The 20,181-nt window shown below is 35.3% G+C and overlaps 1 protein-coding gene across 6 annotated transcripts in view; it reads left to right on the top strand.

Moving 5' to 3' along the window:
* Positions 1 to 20,181, top strand: part of LOC105053205 (uncharacterized) — a 76,192-nt gene that overhangs the window by 32,283 nt on the left and 23,728 nt on the right. For all 6 annotated transcript variants that reach the window (XR_012134759.1, XM_073244287.1, XM_073244286.1 and 3 more), the window contains 17 exons: positions 5,934 to 6,010; positions 6,143 to 6,197; positions 6,309 to 6,357; positions 6,461 to 6,598; positions 12,410 to 12,491; positions 12,580 to 12,658; positions 12,958 to 13,004; positions 13,882 to 14,096; positions 14,473 to 14,560; positions 14,749 to 14,868; positions 14,997 to 15,115; positions 15,196 to 15,268; positions 15,361 to 15,480; positions 17,736 to 17,804; positions 17,892 to 18,062; positions 18,154 to 18,201; positions 18,410 to 18,551. Coding sequence is in view for 5 of the 6 variants with exons in the window: in XM_073244287.1 (XP_073100388.1) it covers positions 5,934 to 6,010; positions 6,143 to 6,197; positions 6,309 to 6,357; positions 6,461 to 6,598; positions 12,410 to 12,491; positions 12,580 to 12,658; positions 12,958 to 13,004; positions 13,882 to 14,096; positions 14,473 to 14,560; positions 14,749 to 14,868; positions 14,997 to 15,115; positions 15,196 to 15,268; positions 15,361 to 15,480; positions 17,736 to 17,804; positions 17,892 to 18,062; positions 18,154 to 18,201; positions 18,410 to 18,551 (1,692 nt within the window). In the remaining variant the exon portion in view is untranslated. The remainder of the gene's footprint in view (positions 1 to 5,933; positions 6,011 to 6,142; positions 6,198 to 6,308; positions 6,358 to 6,460; positions 6,599 to 12,409; positions 12,492 to 12,579; positions 12,659 to 12,957; positions 13,005 to 13,881; positions 14,097 to 14,472; positions 14,561 to 14,748; positions 14,869 to 14,996; positions 15,116 to 15,195; positions 15,269 to 15,360; positions 15,481 to 17,735; positions 17,805 to 17,891; positions 18,063 to 18,153; positions 18,202 to 18,409; positions 18,552 to 20,181) is intronic.

The following is a 20,181-nucleotide window of genomic DNA, read 5'->3' as shown; positions in this document are numbered from 1 at the left end:
AGGTTTAGATGGGGCTCTTTATACAATATTTAGTGATTAGGCATGTTTATAATGCAACTAAAAGATAAAGTAGTTGGAATTTCAGACCAAACTGCACTATCCTATCTATTATGCTGATGAGCTGGAGAAAAAAAGGGAATCAATTCTGACTTGATATTTTTAACTGCCTGAAATTTGAGGTTCTTTTTGGTATTCTGACCCTTCTGTGTGTGCTTACTGCTATTCTATTGGTCAGAATTGTAAAGGTAATTGAGCTGTGTTGTGTCTCATATAGAAGGAAAGGAGAAACACAAGGATAGGCAGCCAAGTTTTTTCTGTGTCACGCACATTTTGGATAAATGCAGTTTATGTACTTCATATCATTTCTCCTTTTGTGATTAATGTTTATTATTTAGCACCAGATTATATCTGTTCAGGACTGATACAGAAAAATTTCAAGTCATTCATATTTTAAATTTGTTGTCAAATGTTTCTTGGATTTTCACTCTTAATAAAAGAAACTTTAAAGTGCAGACAACATTCCAGCAGCTGGGATTCAAAGGAGTGCCACTTTAATGCTAAAGAACTGTTTAACATGATTAAATGTTAAAATGAGTTCTGTTGTCATATTATAAAAGGAACAACTAAATTTCGGCTTTGGTAAACCAGGGATATCAACATGGTTTTAACCATAAATCAGCTTCTTAAATCTTAATGATTTCTATCCTGGTCCTGCAATGTTTAGTTTCTGACTGAAAAATCTTCCCCAGAAAAGGAAGAAAAAACTGTAGATTTGTTCTAACTATGCAGTGTATGTGAATTGCATATAATACTCTATTTATAACATCCAATTCTGATCCCAATATTGCTCTCAAAACTAAACTTTACCATAAGCTGGAGGTTTTGATACTTCCAAAATGGAAAGCATCATCCTACCAAGACTCCTAATAAAAACTAATACAACAAAATAAAGAGACAAGTGGTGCAACAGAAACTAAAAAAAAGATAATTGCTTCTCATGACTGAACTAGATTTCAGAGACCACAAAAGTGACAAGAAGAAATCCCACTAAAGGGATGAAAGCTCAAAATTTTGACCAGCTTGATAGAATTTTTATCTGGAGCAAGGATCTAATTGAAGAATGAGTAAATGTGGTTTAAGGAGGTAGAATAAAACTTGATGACCCATTCCATTGCTATCTGATTCCAATAAGGAAAATAGAACCTCTATCAGTTTCAGAAAGATTTTTAAAGTGTGATCGAGAGAAATATGAAGGAAAGGTTACCTGAATTTCTAAATTAGCTGCATGATGATGAATCTTCAAACAGTTCAATAATGCGATGAGGTTTTTGAATGATGGATCAACTTAATCTATGAAAGGTCTAATTGTATTGACATACTTAGCCTATCCATTTAGCAAGTCATGGCGGAGTAAGGATTTTTGAGAAGAAATCTGCTTATTTTTATTAGCTTTACATGTGAAAGGTATGAATGGTGAATTTGAACAACATGATTATGATAATTTTACAATCAAGGAGAACTAGGACTCTGGTTCTTATTCATTAAAAATGTCATAGTTATAGGTAAGGTGAAACTTCATTCAAAATGGCTGCTGGTTGTGGATGATAAATTTTATTTTGCATATTAAATAAATATGTTGTTTGTTCAAAGTTTTCCAAATGCTTTTGGAGAAATAGTTTGTCCACTCTCCAATGTCTGATAAATTCTAGAGCCTGATAGATGAGTAAAGGATTATGAGCTTGACATAGTCCCTTTCCATTCCCAAACACCAACATCAAGTATTGGACATAATGGAGGGAGAAAGTTGCAAATTATCGTGTTTACACAAAGGGATTAAATCTCAAGATGTTCTACCTTAGGTGATTCACCGTCCAACTCTGAAAGAAGTAAGCAAGAAAAAATTGAGTTCAGCAAAATCATGGGAAAATGCATTAATAATGAGAGAAGAAAATGATTTACAAAAATACAAAAATGATATCCGGAGGCTTGAGCAGCAGACTGCGCAATTGCGGCTAATGACATACTTCCCAGAGTTTGCAACATTAAAATGGGGCACGAATAAAAGTTTTGCATCATGCCTTTCTGATGGAAGAAAGAACAATAGTGCACAGTAGTTGAAGAAGATTTTTGCCCAGGACTTGGGATCTGATGACATACAACCCGAATGGGAGTGCGTGATGTGCTTGACTGAAGAGATGTCTGTTGTTTTCCTTCCTTGTGCCCGCCAAGTTTTCTGCACCAAATGCAATGAGCTTCACAAGAAACAGGGTATGAAGGATTGTCCTTCATGTAGGGCACCCATTCACCAAAGGATGTCTGTAGTGTATGCTCTGCTGACTCTTAGCTTGCATATACATTCTGCACTCAGTTGAGTTAAAGAGTTAGAAATAATTATATGTGAGACTTAAAAATGAATAATGCATCCTTGAACATTTTACGTTGGATATGGACAAACAATTGTTCAACAAATTCCGATCTTTTTTTGGTACATCTATTGTTCCTTCCATATTCTGATATTTATAAGTAGTCGATGCCTTGAAGAGGATAGAGATGCCAGTTGCAACTTTTCATTATATAGAAATATCATGCAAAAAGCATGGCATATGCTGGTAGTTTGGCATGATTAATTCTTTTAGATATCTTAATTATAACATCATATTTGTTAGCAATGCCATTAAAAATCATCCAAGTCTGGTTGTTCTTACTTTGTGCTGTTATATTGACATTATTCCTTGGTCTTCTTTCCCCTTCCCGTATTATTCGTTGTGCCAACAGGTATCTCAAGACCTAGTGTTTTATGTTTTTTATGGCAAACTTCACTCATTCTGATTTACCCTCTTGAGGAAGTGGTGGTTCTACACTTGCATCTGCTTTGATGTGCACACAATTGTATATGATCCTTATCTTGCACTAGGGTACAAATGACCCTTTGAAAAGTTATGTTTATATAATGATTAGCATGTGTTTGTTATTTGAATTAAGATGTGGATTTGAAAGTATAAGGGATCTAGAAGAGTAATCCATCTGAATTTTTCCTTGGTGGATTTAAACAATATTCTCAGTAGTTCCTCTGTTCTGTTTCCTTCCAATTTTTGTTGTCAAATACTAGGATTTGGGCTTCAATAGGAACCAGTGATTCATAAATCTGACCTTCAGATAGGTGAGAAATAGCATAATCAATTATGTCAATCCAAAGAATAAAAAAGAGTTATGGCTTCAGAATCAATATCTAGTTGTAATCTAAATACTAAATGAATGTCTCCATAATTTTAGTCTATATATGGATCTTTAAAAAAAGCCAATAACTGTTACCAAAAAAAAAAGGCCAATAACAAGTAGAGTTGGAATCGGCTAGTAGCAGTCCCCTTGGGTTTTATTTCATTATAAGATCAATACCTAGAAGTTTGAAAAATGTCATAATAAATGGCTGGTAGGGTCTAGGGCTTACGTAGCTGAAAACACAAGGGGGGAGAAAAGATGAAATGACTCAAGAAAGCAAGCCTTAGGTTCATGATACTGATCATCAGTTATGCATGTCAGTTTGATTCTACTGGACTTTCGAGAAAAAATTGCTTAAAATCAGAAACCCCATGACATATTTTTTCACATTTTCCTTTATAGTTAGAACTTTATGTAATAAGTGAAAGGAAAAAGGAGTGATAATGTACTTGATTGGTGTCACATGACATGGAAATGATTGTTATGAAAAGCAGCTCAAATAATCCATTAACATGTAATGCCAGGGTCCATTTTTCATAATTAAACTAATTGAATTTGACGTTTCAAAAAGCTGTGCGAGTTGACTAAATAGAATTTCCCATGATTTAGTCAAAATATAATGACAAATAACCCTTATGGAATCATAATTAAAGTAATGAGCTGCATTTTTCCAAAAATTATCAGTATATAACATTATAACTCATATATGACAATTAAAATACATTTAAAGGAACAACACCTCTCTTGAACAGTAAAAAAACTAATTGTATGATGACATGTCACATGTACACGTTCAACGAGTGGCATTAATCATGCATTGTTCATTATGGAAATGAACTCTAGGGCACAATAATTTGACTTATAGGAAACTAATAAGTTCAGAGTCTTTATGAACACACAGTTAAACAGACTGAAAGGTTATAGGTTTCTTTTCGGAGATAATCCATAGCAAAATGTAAAAAGCACATTCTATGCAACCACTTTCCGTGAACTCTTTCAATTACAACAACCGGTAGCCCCAAAGACACTCCATTGGTTCTAAATTCAATCCTAAAAACCATTTACGATGGTGTTTAACAAGATGCATCGAAATCTGTCCCTTGCCTTCTAAGTTATAAACATGTAATACTTAATCTCATCAACCATCTGGCATATCCTTTTTAATATTTCAACTCCTATGGATGACTTCCTAACATTTAAGATTCCTAAATCATCCCCAACAATCCATAAACCTCAAGGCATTTTATGAGTTTACAGCTATAGGAAACATAACTAGTATAGAAGTACTCTAAATTTGCCAATCCTGGTAGATTGAAACAAGGTTTGCCGTCTCGGGCCGGTACACCCTGTACCGAGCCGGACCCGCTTGGTAGATTGAAAGGATTTGTGCAATTTACCAACTTAGGGTAAGATTTTCGAGCTGAAATCAGATATGGAAATAGTTCATGTGTGTCTTAAGATCTCGAGAATTTGAGGTCAAATCTGAATTTAGGATAGGCAAACAAGGTCCAAAATCCACCTCAAGATGAAAATTCCAGTAACTTCTTGATATGCTGCAAACTGAAATTTGCGAACACTATAATCTCACATGAAAATATTTAAACTCTGAAATTCTCTGGTCCAAAAGACCTGTATTCGATCCTATTGCATACTAAAAATAACACCCTAGCTCAATTTCTATATCATGACACTAAAGGATTTAATGCACGGCACCTAGAATTGTCTTCCTTGTAGTACAACTCTAATTATCATCCATGTTTAACACCTCTAGAAGTAGAACTAATTCTTGGTTTTCTCCGTATTTTAATATCTACAAGTGGACATTTCAACCACTAAGGGCCTGTTTGGATATTCCTATAAGCAAAGTTCGCCAAACTGGTACCGGAGGGTGTACTAGCCGGTGACCGGTTCGACACAGTGCCATTCCAAGGCATTTCAAGTTTTCATTTTTTTTTTTTTTTTTCAAATTTTGAATTGAAGTTGGCAGATAGTTTGCCGACTTCACCAAAGGAAAGTTGGCTAATGGTTTGCCAACTTCAATTTGAAATTTGAAAGTAAAAAAAGGGTTTCGAAATAGAGAACCGCAATTGCGATCCTTTGCTTTGTTTCCTTTATCCCTTGTTTCGCAAATGACAGAGGATGCGTGTGGGGGGGGTGGGGGGGTAGGAGAGAGGAGCTTACTGGAGGACCCAAGGGTGATTGTGAGTGGGGAGGGCATGGAATTGAATCGTGAGAAGAGGAGAGCACAAAATTGAGTTGCGGGGGAAGGGAGCGTCGGAACCAAGTCGTGAGGAGGAGGGGAACACAGAATTGAGTCTTGAGGGGGGAGGGAGCACCAGAACTGAGTTAGGAGGGGGGAGGAAGGTCGAATTGTTTTAAGAGGTGGAACCGTGCTAGTCCCTGATCGGTCTGGTTCAATACATCCTAGAACCATGCTAGCAACTGGTCCTAAGGAAACACATGAATAAGGAATTGGATTATCTCATTATGGCCAAAAATGGTACATATCATGCATCATAAATGAATTGTGAGATGTTTTCCCAAATTTGAACTTGCCTCTAGTTAAAGCTGCTGATATTCACAGTTGACCTGGTAGGACTATTACACTTTGTGCTTCTTTGATGTCAATACTCCTGTCACTGCTTCCTTTTGCTAGTGCTTGTTGTTATGTGAAGTTTTATCAACATTGTATAAAGTACTGAATCCTGTAACAGGTGAGAACAAGAGCTTAAAATTGGTAGATGCACCTGTGTCTGGTGGTGTCAAAAGAGCAGCTGATGGAACACTTACGGTAATGTCTAGTCTATCTAATTCCTGTCTCATGAATAATTTTCTTATTAAGTAATAAATATAGGGAGATTAGAGATTAATTTCTATACCTGATTAACTGAAACTGCTCTTTTTAAATTTCCTTTTTCAATAGATAATGGTTTCAGGAACAGATGAAGCTCTCTCATGTGCTGGTTCTGTTCTCTCAAGTAATCATCATATGGACCATTTACTGCTGGAAAAGATATTATCTTTTATTCTTTTATATTATTTACATGAAATATGGAATGCGATGGGTTCTTATCCTATGTAAATTACAGCACTAAGTGAGAAGCTGTATGTCATTGAAGGTGGATGTGGAGCTGCAAGGTAAGATGTTTTAACTTAACAAGCCGGATAATTCAGGGATGTATTTTCAAATACATTTTTAGCGAACTGTGAGGAGTTTTAACTACCTTTGTTTTTCTTCCAGTTCTGTGAAGATGGTTAATCAACTGCTTGCTGGAGTTCATATAGCTGCAGCAGCAGAAGCAATGGCATTTGGAGCTAGATTGGGTCTAAACACCAGAATGCTTTTTGAAATAATTAAACATGGAGGAGGTTATTCTTGGTTTGTCTCTTATTCACATTATCTTGCCCATATGTTATATAAAAATTGGTTTATGATTTTTGCTGCAACAGACATACTCATATCCTACCATTGGTATGCTAAAGTAAATTAGGTGTGAACATCAAATAAGCTACTATAGAGCTTAACTTGATATGCAATGTAAAGACTTCACAAAAGTTTCCTATTCTGTATAGTTACGGAACTTTATTTATCAATGGATAGATGGCTAAGCATCATAGTGAACATTTTGTATTCTTTGTTAGATGAAATGTTTGGAGATTTAGTGTTGATGAACCTTCTGTTGACTATATCTCCTGTCACACCCCCGACCGGAGATTATCAACCAGAGGTCGTGGCAACCGCCGCATACTCTTGGAGAACTCTCCCTACAAGCATGCAAGGCATTTCATCACGATATCATAAAACAATAGCGGAATAAAATTCAAATAATTGATATTCAACTTTAGTTCAAATAACTAAATCAAATATCTTACAAAATAAAATTTCACGGTCTTGGATCAAATTTCAATAAATCCTAATCTAAAATAAAAATATTAAAGTCTGCCTTTAGTTTGCTCTTTCATAATGAATCCCCGAGTCAAGTTAGTCCTCTGAATCTGTAAAAATAGTAAAATATATATAGTAATGAGCTGATAGCCTAGTAAGCAATGAATACTTTAGCCAAACAAATTCAGTAATAATAATATTCTGAAAAACAAGCATGCACGGTGCATCAATTCAAATATATAGCACTACTCAAAATAAGATCCATGCAAATTCAGTCTTCTCAAAATTTATTTTGATTCATAAATCAATTTCTTTCAAAACATCCGATTCACCTCGACAGCCACGAATTATGATCATACTTTGTAGCTAGACCAGATGAGCTCAACATAGCCAAAGTGTATAACTCTCACTGACAGGATGTCGATCTACCAGGGCATATAACCCCACTGACAAGGTATCGATGTACCAATGCACAACCTCCATTGGTAGGGTATTGATATATCAACGTACAATCTTGACTGGCAGAGTATTGATGTACCAGCATATAACCCCCATTGACAGGATATCAATATGCCAACATATAATTCCTATTGACATGGTTTTGATACATAGTCAGACTGCGAGTTAAAATTCATTTCGAATCCGATATCTTTTTCAATAAAATTAGTTTCATATTTCTATCGAACCAAATAAAAATCATCCAAAATTAAAATCAATCGATTTTAACTCCATTATAGAATCCATGCATTCGATAATGCATTAAATAATATTCTATAATGAAGTAAATTTAACAAATAAATATCATGCTTTATATTCATAAATCACAAATAATATTACTCAAAGTTCAGTGATACAAATACTATACAATTTATTGATAAATCTAGAAAAAGAGTCACATTACTTATAAGCGGAACTAATTAATAAGTTGAATTAATTCTGAGAATCTTTCTTGGATTCTGTTACCATTGATCGGAAGTCTGCGCATCTTATTGCGTAAGAGCATAGACTCTTCCTTGGATTCGAGGTTTCATGCTTCCATCCTTATTTTGTTCAACTAGCATGGTAGGTCAATTTTTTTGTTCTTTGTAGGCAATTAGCTATTTTATAACCACGATCAAAGTATGCACCAATGTTCCAACGACAATTACTAACTGCATGATTTCCACCACATCAGGAGTACTTAATATTAATCAGTCAATCCAGAGTTGTCACTCACTAACCTCTTATTTGAACAGTATGTTTATTATTCTATCCTTGAGATTCATTCGATCTATTTCTTTTCTTTTGATTTCTTTCCCTTTTAGCTTGTTCTTCATTAACTTTTCTTTCAATTATGAATGCTTTATTCATCACATCTGCATAAGTAATTAATTCATATAGCACCATTTACTTTCTAATTTCTGTCCTCAATCCTATATCAAATTTATACACTTGGTCACGCTCATCCTTGACCAACTTTGGAACAAACTTGACAAGTTCCATAAATTTATCTTCATATTCTACAACTATCATAATTTTTTGTTTCAGATAAAAAATTTTTATTTTTTCTGAGTCCTTACACCCAGAGGAAATATTGATCATAAAATATCCTTTGGAATCTCTCTCAGATAAGTTACTCTCCATCTTGTTCATATTTATGTTGCAGTCTCTGCCACCAGTTGAATGCTTCATCTTGTAATAAATAAGTTGCATATCGAATCTTTTCATCATTATGGCATTCCTAGACAGTAAATGTCTTCTCCACCTCTATAATCCAATTGTCGGCTTCCAAAGATTCGATAGTCCCCTTGAAAGTTTGTGGAGGCAACTTCTTAAATTCTACAATATTACTTGTTGATCTTGATGCTCTCCATGTCCTTATGGTGGCAGTGTTTGTTTGTGCACTTACTGTTGTAGTAACTATTGTTACAACTGTTGTTGCGATTGCACCAAACCAACTAATGTCTATATTATTCAGGTCATGTTTGGTTCTTGTTGCTCCATCTAGGTATTCCTAGTGGGATTGATGATTCCCTCCTGTTGAGGGGTGTTACCAACTTGCAGAGTACCACCATCCTATTGGTTTGATATCCATTTAATGGCAACCCGAGCAGCCTTTTTTATTTGACGTGAAGCCATCTTAATCTTGCATGATCGACAAGCTTCTGGAATTTCTCTTTCAAAACCTAATATCCAAAATCATACTTTTATCAAAATTTAATGATGATTATTTTTCAAATAAAAATCCTAAATTTCAAAATTCTCATAAGGCTGGTCATGCAATAGTGCTCGACATCCCAGTCAGTTCAATCTAGAACATCTAATTGATCAACTACAATTCAAGGATCAAACTAGGTTGTTAGGATACAATCGATGCTCAGTTCGATTAAGAGGGGGGCTATTAGGCTGTTCGATAGTCAACAGTCAAGATCAAAGAAGTTGGAACCGAAATCGATACCCATGCCGGCCGACCGATGGTATGAGCCAGTATGGATTTGTATCGGCTCGGACTAGCATGAACTGACATGGGAGAAGGGAACCGGGGAAAAGAGAGAGAAAGAGAGAGATAGAGAGAGGACAGGAAAGAAAGAAAAGGAGGGAGGAAAAGCTGCCAGAAAGGCCATCAGAGGGCCATCGGCTGGTTGTCGTGGCTGTCGGATGGTGTAATCGATGCGTGAGGCTTCATGTCCCTATTTCACAAGTTTTTTTTTTGAAAAAAAATGGCTTTACGTTGAAACCGGCAATGGATTTACTGGCTTCACTTAAGTGAAGCCGGCAACCGATTTGCCAACTTCGACGTAAACTCTATTTTAAAAAAAAAAACTCGTGAAACAGGGGCGCGCCGTTGTTTCACACCTGCGGTGCCGCAGCTGTAGGCATCGATTACACCATTCGACGGCCACGATAGCCGTCCGATGCCCTCCTGCAGCCTCTCTGCCGGCTATACATCCCTTCGGTACTGTTACTCTCCCTCTCTCTATCTTTCTCTCTCGTTTAAATGTCCTATCGGATGATATCGAGCTGCGGAGGCCTTAACGTCCCTCTAGCAGCCTCGATGGGCCACCGTCGGCCTTTGATGGCATTGTCCCATCTTCCCCTCCCCTCCTCTCTCTCTCCCTAACTCTCTTTCCCTCTTTTATCGGGTTTCTTGATTTACTTGTCTGAACCATCTTGATTTGCCGCCAGTATGGCTCGGAACGTCCGGAACCGTCCGGTTCAGGATGATTTGGCAAACAGTGGTCAAGATTCTTTCACCATGATCTATCAAGGATATTAGAGGGTCTTTCTAAGATCTAGAAAATCTAGAAGAGAGACGTAATCTAGAGAGAGATACTTTTAGAGAGAGCAAGTGGAGAGAGAAGATGGGAAGAGAGAGGAAGAGAGAGAAACTCTCTCTCCTTTTTTTCTTTTCTTTTTTTCTTTTTCTTTTTTCTTCTCTCTCTTCTTCTTTTGTTTAAGCAAAATAGGGGATGTTATTTGAATCCCCTTCTCCCCTGAACTCAAGGAGAGTCTTATCAAGAGAGGATGGCTGGGGGTGCGGTCTACGACAGTGCAACCATGGGTCCCCGGTCCAGTGATCAACGGCGATGAACGATGCTGGATTCAAAGAAGACATGGGAAGAAAAATAGGGGAAATAGGGCTCGATTTTTTTATGGAAAATCCGGTGATAGCCGGACAGAATCAAGTATTCAAGGGATGAGGAAAAGGGAAAGGACGATAACTCAAAAGGAATCTGGCATCTTACTTGCTTTTCCCAGTGGTGCCTGGCCTCCGATTTCGGCGAACTCAATGAATCAAGTCCTTGGTTCTAAAGAAAATAAGGAAGAAGGAAGGCCGAGCTTGGGTGATTGATCTTAAAGAAGTGTTAGAGCCCTTAAATAGGTGCTAGTGGGAGGATTGGAGATCAAAAATAAATTGAATCCCAATCAAATTGGGTCTCCTTTCAGCCGGAGAAGAAGAGAAGAAAGAACTCCTTCAGGAGTTCTCTTCCTCCCATCCATCAATATCTTTCCAGCACGTGCAATGCACCTACTAGCTCACCCCCACCCGCACTTTTTTTTTTTTTTGTTATTTGGTCCGGGTTCTGGGTATTACATCTCCCATCAGTATTTTCTGTTTATTTGTCTGCAGTAACTCCAAGTCCGAGCAACATGGAACTTGTCACTACATATTTGGGAGTGCTTTGTGGAAGAGATAAAAGATAATGTATTTTGGGCAGGTGAAAATGGAACACTAATGTACATGCTTTACACATTATGTTCAACTGTCATCTTTAACAAGGAAGAAGCATGTGTTATACAAGTAGGAAATTGGACTTCTATCTTAAGGTGCCGAAAATCTTACCTGTTGAAAATGGACAACTAATTGTTGAGATAAACAGACAGTGGATGCACTTTGGATTCTCAAAACATTAACCTCCTGGAGTTCTGCTTTGAGCATCATATTTTATTTTTAACTCATGTATCAGCATAGGGTGGATTGCTCAGCCATCTCAAACTGAGGCCTTGAGGATTACGTTTCTTTTGTTTGTGCTTCTTATCTGGTATAAAGAAAATTCCTGTGCATAGAGCCATGGATAATAAATAGTGAATTGGTGGTTGTCTCCTTGGTGACTGGATGCTATCTCTATTTTTATTTCTCTTTTCTGTTGTCTTCTGCATATGGTAGAAGATACATGGTGGAGTGGAGGCCTTTATTAAACCTTGCTGTGTTCTTTTGTTCCACTTATTTCTTCCCTATTAGAAAAGTTAACTTCAAATGATTTTGCTTTCTATTTGATTGGAGGGTGGAATTATCAAATTTGATCAAACTACACTAGAACATATTTAAATAGCACAGCATGGTGCAATAAATGGTATTATACTTTGTGAGCCATGGACTACCATGGGTGTGGCAGTTGGTAAAAAAAGGGCATTCCACTGCACGAGGCTCCTGTCAATGTGGGGTTTAGTGAGTGTCACCAGTATGCAGCCTTACTCCCACATGCCGAGAGGCTGTTTCCATGTCTCGAACATGTGATTCCTAAGTCCCAATTGAGCAATCTTACACTTGTGCCAAGGCCTGCCCTGAAATGTAACAATTGGTAATTGATCCTTAAATGTAGCTTCCATGAAAGTATGTTAGAAAAAATGTCAGGCATGGCAGATGTATTTGATTGATAAATTGTTGTATTAGTTTCATAAGACAAACTTTTGACCAGTTACTTTAGTATCAACAATCATGAAGTGTAAACTATTACATGTCAATTCTTAGAATCTTTGTCTAGAACAGGTTGTTTTTGTTTTATTAACAATTGTTTTAGTGCATCTATTTTTTATTGGCAGGATGTTTGGAAATCGTGTGCCACACATGCTAGAAAATGATTACACACCATACTCTGCAGTTGATATCTTTGTTAAAGACCTTGTATGGATGTCTGTCCACTCATTATGATCATTCTACTATATCATATTGCTTCTTATTAACATTTATTTTCCTTTTTGATGTTATTCAGGGCATCGTGTCTAATGAAAGCTCCAATCTTAAGATCCCACTTCATATTTCAAATGCTGCCCACCAGCTTTTTCTTTCAGGTTCTATATCTTCATTTTGCATACTGCTTTTTCCTCTACTTTTTGTAAGTTTGATGGATATCATACTGTCACAACATGTCAATCATTGTTTGTTGAGATTTGAGAAAGCTTCCTATGTTCAATTCTTGTTGAAGGTTATGATTTTTGTACTTCATTACTTTTGTGTATTAAAGTCATTTCATTTCAATTCATCATGTTAAACTTGATAATCTGTCCTCTCTTTGTAATCTTTGTACCATTCTACTATTCTGATTTCACATAATATTCAACTGAGATTGCCTCATATGTTTATTGACCAGGTTCTGCTTCTGGCTGGGGTCGATATGATGATGCTGCTGTCGTTAAGGTTTCATTATATTGTGCTTTATATTAATTTTTTTACTTGTATTTAGTAGGTCGCTGTCGTATCAGTCTGATGGAACTTACATGATCGCATAGTGAAACAGAAGGAATGTTGCTACAAGTTCCTTAATGACCTGCTCATAATGTCTGTGATTTTCATTCTATGTATCGCAATTACAAACTCTACATGGTTGACGTATGTTTTGATGATTTCCTTGTTCTCTTATATAAAGGTCATCTATGTATCATGGATAAATATATAATTATTTAATTTAAAATAAAAAAATTAAGGTAGTTTTATGATCATGAAGCTCATCGTTGTTCACTTTGATTGTTTGCTTGATCGATATTACATCTGATGTTTGTAAGAATTAAATTCTTCAAGTCATGTTCTTAGAAGCCGGGTTACTTCTGAGATTAGTTTGATACAATGAAAATGCTTATATTCTGTTTTCTAGAATTCTAGGTAATTACTGGAAAGTGCAGGTTTATCAATAAGTTGTTATATATGTATCATTATTTTGTTTCAGAAAATAATAAGGATTAAATTCCTGAAGTGAGATTAAACCTTGCCAGCTAACAAAAAAAAAAAAAAAAATTCAGTTAGCATAACGAAGGTCTTACATATAATGTTGTCTACCACTAGTAATCTAGTATGGCCAACACAAACTTAAGGTGTAATAGTAATATAGTGCAATATAGTATTGTTTTATGGCCTATAATTTCAGAGTGAGCTAATTATACTATGCCAAGAGGCTCAAAACAACTCACACGAAGTACCTATGAGTAATGAGTTCATGGATTACATAAGCTGATGTGAAATTCATATTTGTACATGTGATTGTTTGTTGATCACTCACAGCTCGGTGATGTCCTGACAGGTCTATGAGACATTAACTGGTGTTAAAGTTGAAGAGAGAGCTTTTCTTCTTAATAAAGAAGACCTGTTAAAGTCTCTTCCATCTGAATGGCCAGAGGATCCAATGGAAGATCTTCATTTACTGGAGTACCCAACTACCTCAAAAGTTTTAGTAGTTTTGGATGATGACCCCACTGGAACTCAAACTGTTCATGATATTGAAGTCTTAACAGAATGGTACTATCCAGGTTTCTTTGTTGTTATCTTGTTATAAGATTAAGATGAAGACAGGAAAAAGTATTAGCAATTTATGATCAACCATGATTAGCATTTGTTTTATTAGAAAAAACAGATGATTAACTATGATTAGCATTTGTTTTATCAGAAAAACAGTGTATTTTGATGAGCATGTGCTTTCTCTATTTGCCGATAAAACTCATGATGTTTCCTCTTTTATTTACTGTTATCATAGATTTGTGTTTTAATGAACTTACAATAATTTTAAGATAGAAAGAAGAATTGACATTTTATGAGAAAAAGAAAACATTGTATATATCTTGTTTTCCAGGTAGATTTATTCATCTTAGTGTTTGTGCAATTTTTAAAAATGCAGGAGAATTGAGACACTTGTTGAGCAGTTCAGCAAAAGGCCTACCTGTTTCTTTATTTTAACCAATTCACGATCACTAAGCACTGAGAAGGTAGACACTTCTCAATGTTCAATAGTGTTAACTTTAAGATTTTAGCAATGGTAATTTTTTTTGCAGCTTTCATTATATTCCATTCATCTGGAAAAAGGTAGTATTGCTAAGAAATTTTATTTTTGAAACCACAAAATATTCGTGTTAAATTCATGATAATTTATTCTTGTGTTCTGGAAATTCCACAGGCTATCTTGTTAACAAAAGATATCTGTAGAAATGTAGACACTGCAGCTAAAAGAGTTACAGGCATTAATTACACAGTGGTGTTGAGAGGTGATTCAACCCTTCGTGGTCACTTTCCAGAAGTAAGTTATTTGGGCTTTTTGGTTTTTGTTATTTTTATTAATCTATCAGATTTATGAATCTAGTACAATAGTTCACCTTGAAAATTTTTCCCATGTTAAGCTGAATCCTAATTACTAAATCTTTCCAGGAAGCTGATGCAGCTGTTTCAGTATTAGGCGAGATGGATGCGTGGATCATTTGTCCTTTCTTTCTACAAGGTGGACGTTACACTATTAATGACATTCACTATGTTGCAGATGCTGATAGGTAAATAGTGATTTGCACATTGGAAATGTGAGTTCTTACATATACAGAATCTTTGACTGGGAGCTTGATCTGTTACATAGGCTTGTACCTGCTGGGGAGACTGAGTTCTCCAAGGATGCTGCCTTTGGTTACAAATCTTCTGATCTCAGAGAGGTAAAATGAATTCTAATCTGACTGTCTTGTACATAAATACAAGCAAATAGCACAGAAAAGATATATGTGTGAGTCCTGATCTGAATATACAGTGGGTTGAAGAGAAAACAAAAGGGCGAATTCCAGCCAGCAGTGTTTCATCAATTTCTATTCATCTCTTGCGTAAGGGAGGGCCAGTTGCTGTTTGCAAGCATCTCTGTAGCTTGCAAAAGGTAATTATCTAATTTTCCTGCTTGCTCTCATTTCATGCATTAGAGTCACTACAGAACTCGGATTTTGGTCAAGACAATAAGCAATTCACTTTTTCATGATGGAGATCGTGGATAAGGGAAACCATCACTACCATCCCTACTAAGGTCCGCCAAACCAGTATTAGGTGCCGTACGGGTCGATGATCGGTACTAGGTGCCGTACGGGTCGATGACCGGTATGGTAGAGGACCAGTTCGGTGTGGTAGTATGGTATAGTGTACCGTTCATCAGATCAGTAGACTATATTCTTTTTTTTTTGGTTTTTTGTGTTTTTATTTTTTTGTTTTCAGTTACTATTTCAATTATCGTGGTTGTTTAATTTAGGATTTTGATGTTGTTTCCATGTTTATTTGTCATCAAATGGATGTGATGTGCAATGAATGCAGTTGTAACATAATTAAATGCTTTAGTACATACAATTGAATAGACATAGTATCTTGAATGGACTTGATGCATAAAATACAAACCGACATATAAAATTTTGTAGAGTATCTATATCCCTTGTAGATGTCGATATCATGGTCATAATCCGGGCCTGGGATATTACTCCAACTTTATAGATAATTTACCCCATATCCCTACATTCCATAAGCTGTGCTTGCTGGATAGCCACCCTAATGCCAATCCTCTGTCTGATATTGGGCAGGCCATCCGAAGATCATGGCAGTGAAATCTGACTCGTAAGCTGTTGAGGCTGTGGAGGGTGGTAACCACTTATATACGATGCGTTAAACAAAGGATATCCATGCGGGTCTAATTATTAGTAGCTGAATCAAGCAACACCCATTCTATATTAAAAAACTAATAGTTTTGGATTTCAACATATTCCCTTCTAGATTTTGTTTGTCAACATTTTAGATAAGTATGCCCTTAATCTTTTTCAAACTACTATTCTCTCAGCAACAAATCTTAGAAAAAATGTAGATCCATCCAATAAACAGATGACTTCCATTTTTGAAAAAATAAATGAGGCAGCATATTAGCTCTTTTACCTTTAGTTTTTTTCTATTTAAATTATTTGATTCATGCATCTCCAATCACAAACCAATTAAACTATTATAGATTAATTGACATCTAAATTGTAAATGTTAGATTGATAGAGTTATTCAATATGGAATCTTTCTTCTTCATATGGTAATATTTTCCTTTTAGTCTAAAAATGTATTTTTTATAATTATTCAATATCTTATTTAAAAATTAATTATTCAATAATTTATTAAATTTATTTCTTTAGTAATTTGCTCATGATGTAGTTTAGAGTTTTGTTTTCATTTTCCTCTTTAAACATACATTGCATGTGCGCAGTTGCTGGTAAATGAGGAAAAGACAGGTAAATCAACATGACAAATAAGGAAACAAATTTCTCTACAAAAACATGGTGGCCTCAGGTACAAAAAGTGTTCAAATTTTTGTTCATCAAAAGGTCTCCAGAAAGGAGGGAACATCTAAAGCTATCACGGACAGAAGTTGTGAGAAAGATATCAAGGAGTTTTTTATGACATTAAAGGTAGCTTTAACTCGGAACAATAGGCATAGAAGAACTCACAAAGCCAACCCAGCATAGCTTAAGAAAAGACCTGTTGGTTATGGTTATGGATGCAATCATTAAGAAAAGCTTAGAAAATGTTAAGGATCATAAGAAACCTGAACATGTTGAGTCAAAGTATTTGTTGGACTTTATAGTAACAAACCTAGAACTTGAATTTCTTTAATTTTTAGGATATTTACAAAGTTACTACAAAATATATAGAACGAATAAATATATCAAAAAGATATCAATTAAAAGGAGAAATTTGAGAAAACTCACAATAATTCATGAAGTATGCTGCAAAAGTATTGCAAAATACTTATTTAAGTTGCCAAAAATTAAATAAAATGTGATTTTGTTCATTAAGATTGTACAATCTTCAGCAAATAATTTTTTGATGAAACTCTGATAATGAATAAACTCAAAGAATTTGGTATTAGGGTATATCCTACCCTTTTGTATTCATAAATCATAAATATATAGTATTTGGGTCTTCATTTTACCTGCATGATTTTTTAATTGATTTGATGGACTTTAATGCGTCATAATTTTCATGTGCAAGAAGGTTTTTTTTTTTTTAATATAAAGATAACATGGTCTTCACTTTCATAAACTGTACTGGTATATTGTCAGTTCATCATCGATATCCATTTCTTGCTAATGCATATTATTTTTGCGTGTTTAATAGGGGTCAATATGTATCGTTAATGCAGCAAGTGAAAGAGATGTAACTGTATTTGCTGCAGGAATGATCCAGGCAAGCCAGCTTGTTGTATATTCTAATTAAAGTTGCTTAGCATTATTTATATATTGCTCAAGTATTTTATAATTAATCTCCTGACAGGCAGAAATGGAAGGAAAACGTTTTTTATGCCGCACTGCGGCAAGTTTTGTATCTGCTCGAATTGGAATCAGGGCAAAGCCTCCTATCTGTCCAAGGGATCTTGGCATAACTAAAGATAAATTTGGAGGTCTCATAGTTGTCGGTTCGTATGTTCCTAAAACCACAAAGCAGGTCTGAATTCCAAATTTTTGTCATTTACTTGTCTTATTCCCTTTCTCTTGATATGAATTGATCTTATTTAGTATGATTATGTGCTGCTTAGGTTGAAGAACTAAAAGGACAATTGGGCCATGCCCTAAGATGCATAGAGGTGCATTACTTTTTCAAATGAAATTGAAAATTTATTACTGGAAAGATGGATAAAACCTCCTATTTATATTTGTGATTACACATTAGCTTCTTTTTAGATGAAATTGTTTTTGACTGTTGCACCATAACATTTTTTAAATTGTTTTATGCTTTGAATTGTTTGTCATCTTTATTATGTATTTGAGTTCCTGTTCCTTTTTCTGGAGTAGGTGTCTGTTGATAAAATTTCCATGAAGTCGACTGAAGAGAGAGAGGAAGAGATTAGTCATGTATCTGAAATTGCAACTGCTTCCTTGAAGGCAAACAAGGATACTCTTTTGATGACCAGCAGGCAACTCATTACAGGAAAATGTTGGTTTCATCTTTTCTCCCTCTTCTTTTGTTCAGATGCAGTTGATTCAATATATGTGTTAGAAATTTCTTCATGAATGGGAAATCTTTCCACGTATGCTAACCATGCCTTTTAGACTGATAAATTGATAATCTCCCTAAGCATCCTCATTTTAGATGGAGAGGTATTTGTCAGGATGAACATAGAAATGATTAAAGAATCTGATCACCTGAGATTTTGCACACTTTACCATAATAACAAATATTTCTCTGAGGATTTTTAATAAATTCGTGATTCTTTCATTATTCAAGTGATTGTTAGATTGAGGTTATCTAGATTTTATTCAATTTTTTAGAATTTTTTGTGATTTATCAATTGTTGATTCATATCTTATTCAAAGAGGACTAATTGATTACATGTTAATAATGCTATGATTGTTGGACATGGTGCAACTTTTGCTACTGTGTAATTATTTTACTTGCTTTTTTTTTTTTTGCTTTTTTTGCAGATTAGTCCTTGACATCTTCCATATTGTATATCAATGCCTATCTTTTCTGTATTTGCATTTTAATCCCTGAATCTTGTAGCATACATCCTTCATGTTAAGTTAACTACATTTAGCAAAGTGAGCAAGAAGAGGCCAAGCCCCAAGTCTCATTCATATTTTAGGCCATGGGTGCTTTTGTCCTTATACAATCTTGGTAAGCAAAAGGACTGATTTGTGTAAACAATGAACATAGAAAGATTTTTATATAAATATGAAAACAAAAGGGTTGAAAATGCATATGCTAGATTGTAGGGATTAATCTACCAAAAAACCCTTGTTAACCTAAAAAAAATAGATATGTCAAGAGTTTTATAGTGTTGCATAGATGCAGGCACAAGAATCAAGTTTAGACATGCACCAAAGCATAGTATTCCATACCGATCCGAACCGGCCGATACACCCCATATCGTACTGATGGAAAATCGACACGGTTTAGGCCGATTTTTTGGTACATGGCTCAAACTGGACCGTACCGGTTGGTTTGGTACGGTACGGGTTCGAACCGTGCGAAACCAGATGGTTCAGTCCGATTCGGTGCTGTACGGGTCCAGTTCGATACGGTTCAGCATGTTTTTTTTTTATTGGTGGTCGGTGGAAATTTTTTTGATTTTTTTAAAGTCGGTACGGATCGGTATGGTACCATACCATACAGAGCAGAAATCGATATGGGTCTCGGTATTGATTCCTGAAACCTTGCACCAAAGTGTTTGACTTGGCACAAGGATGAAAGAAGGCAAGGGGATAAGTAGAAAATATCAAATGATAGTATTTGTTAAGATCCTATAATATGTATACTTATCCAAACTTCCAAATTAACTTTAGGATTTAGAAAATGATATTTTCCAAGTTATTTTAACATCTATACAAGTCTCTGAAAAGAAAAAAAAAATCACTTCTAACATGATTATAGTGTGTTGAATGAGTTGCACTACAATTAAATGAAACTAATTAGAATCCAAGTATCTGATGTGTATCCACTTTGGATATGTATTTGAAAATTGAAACACATTCTCGGACCGGAGGACACAAATGTCCAGGTAACACAGGTTTTACATTCTTTGTACCTTTTTTTACAATTACTTGAATTCCTGCTAAACTAGTCA

This window comes from Elaeis guineensis, chromosome 10 (genome assembly GCF_000442705.2).
Source record: "Elaeis guineensis isolate ETL-2024a chromosome 10, EG11, whole genome shotgun sequence".
Classification (NCBI taxonomy): domain Eukaryota; kingdom Viridiplantae; phylum Streptophyta; class Magnoliopsida; order Arecales; family Arecaceae; genus Elaeis; species Elaeis guineensis.
The sequence above is the reverse complement of the archived record's forward strand: the minus strand, read 5'-3'. Positions and strand labels throughout refer to the sequence as shown.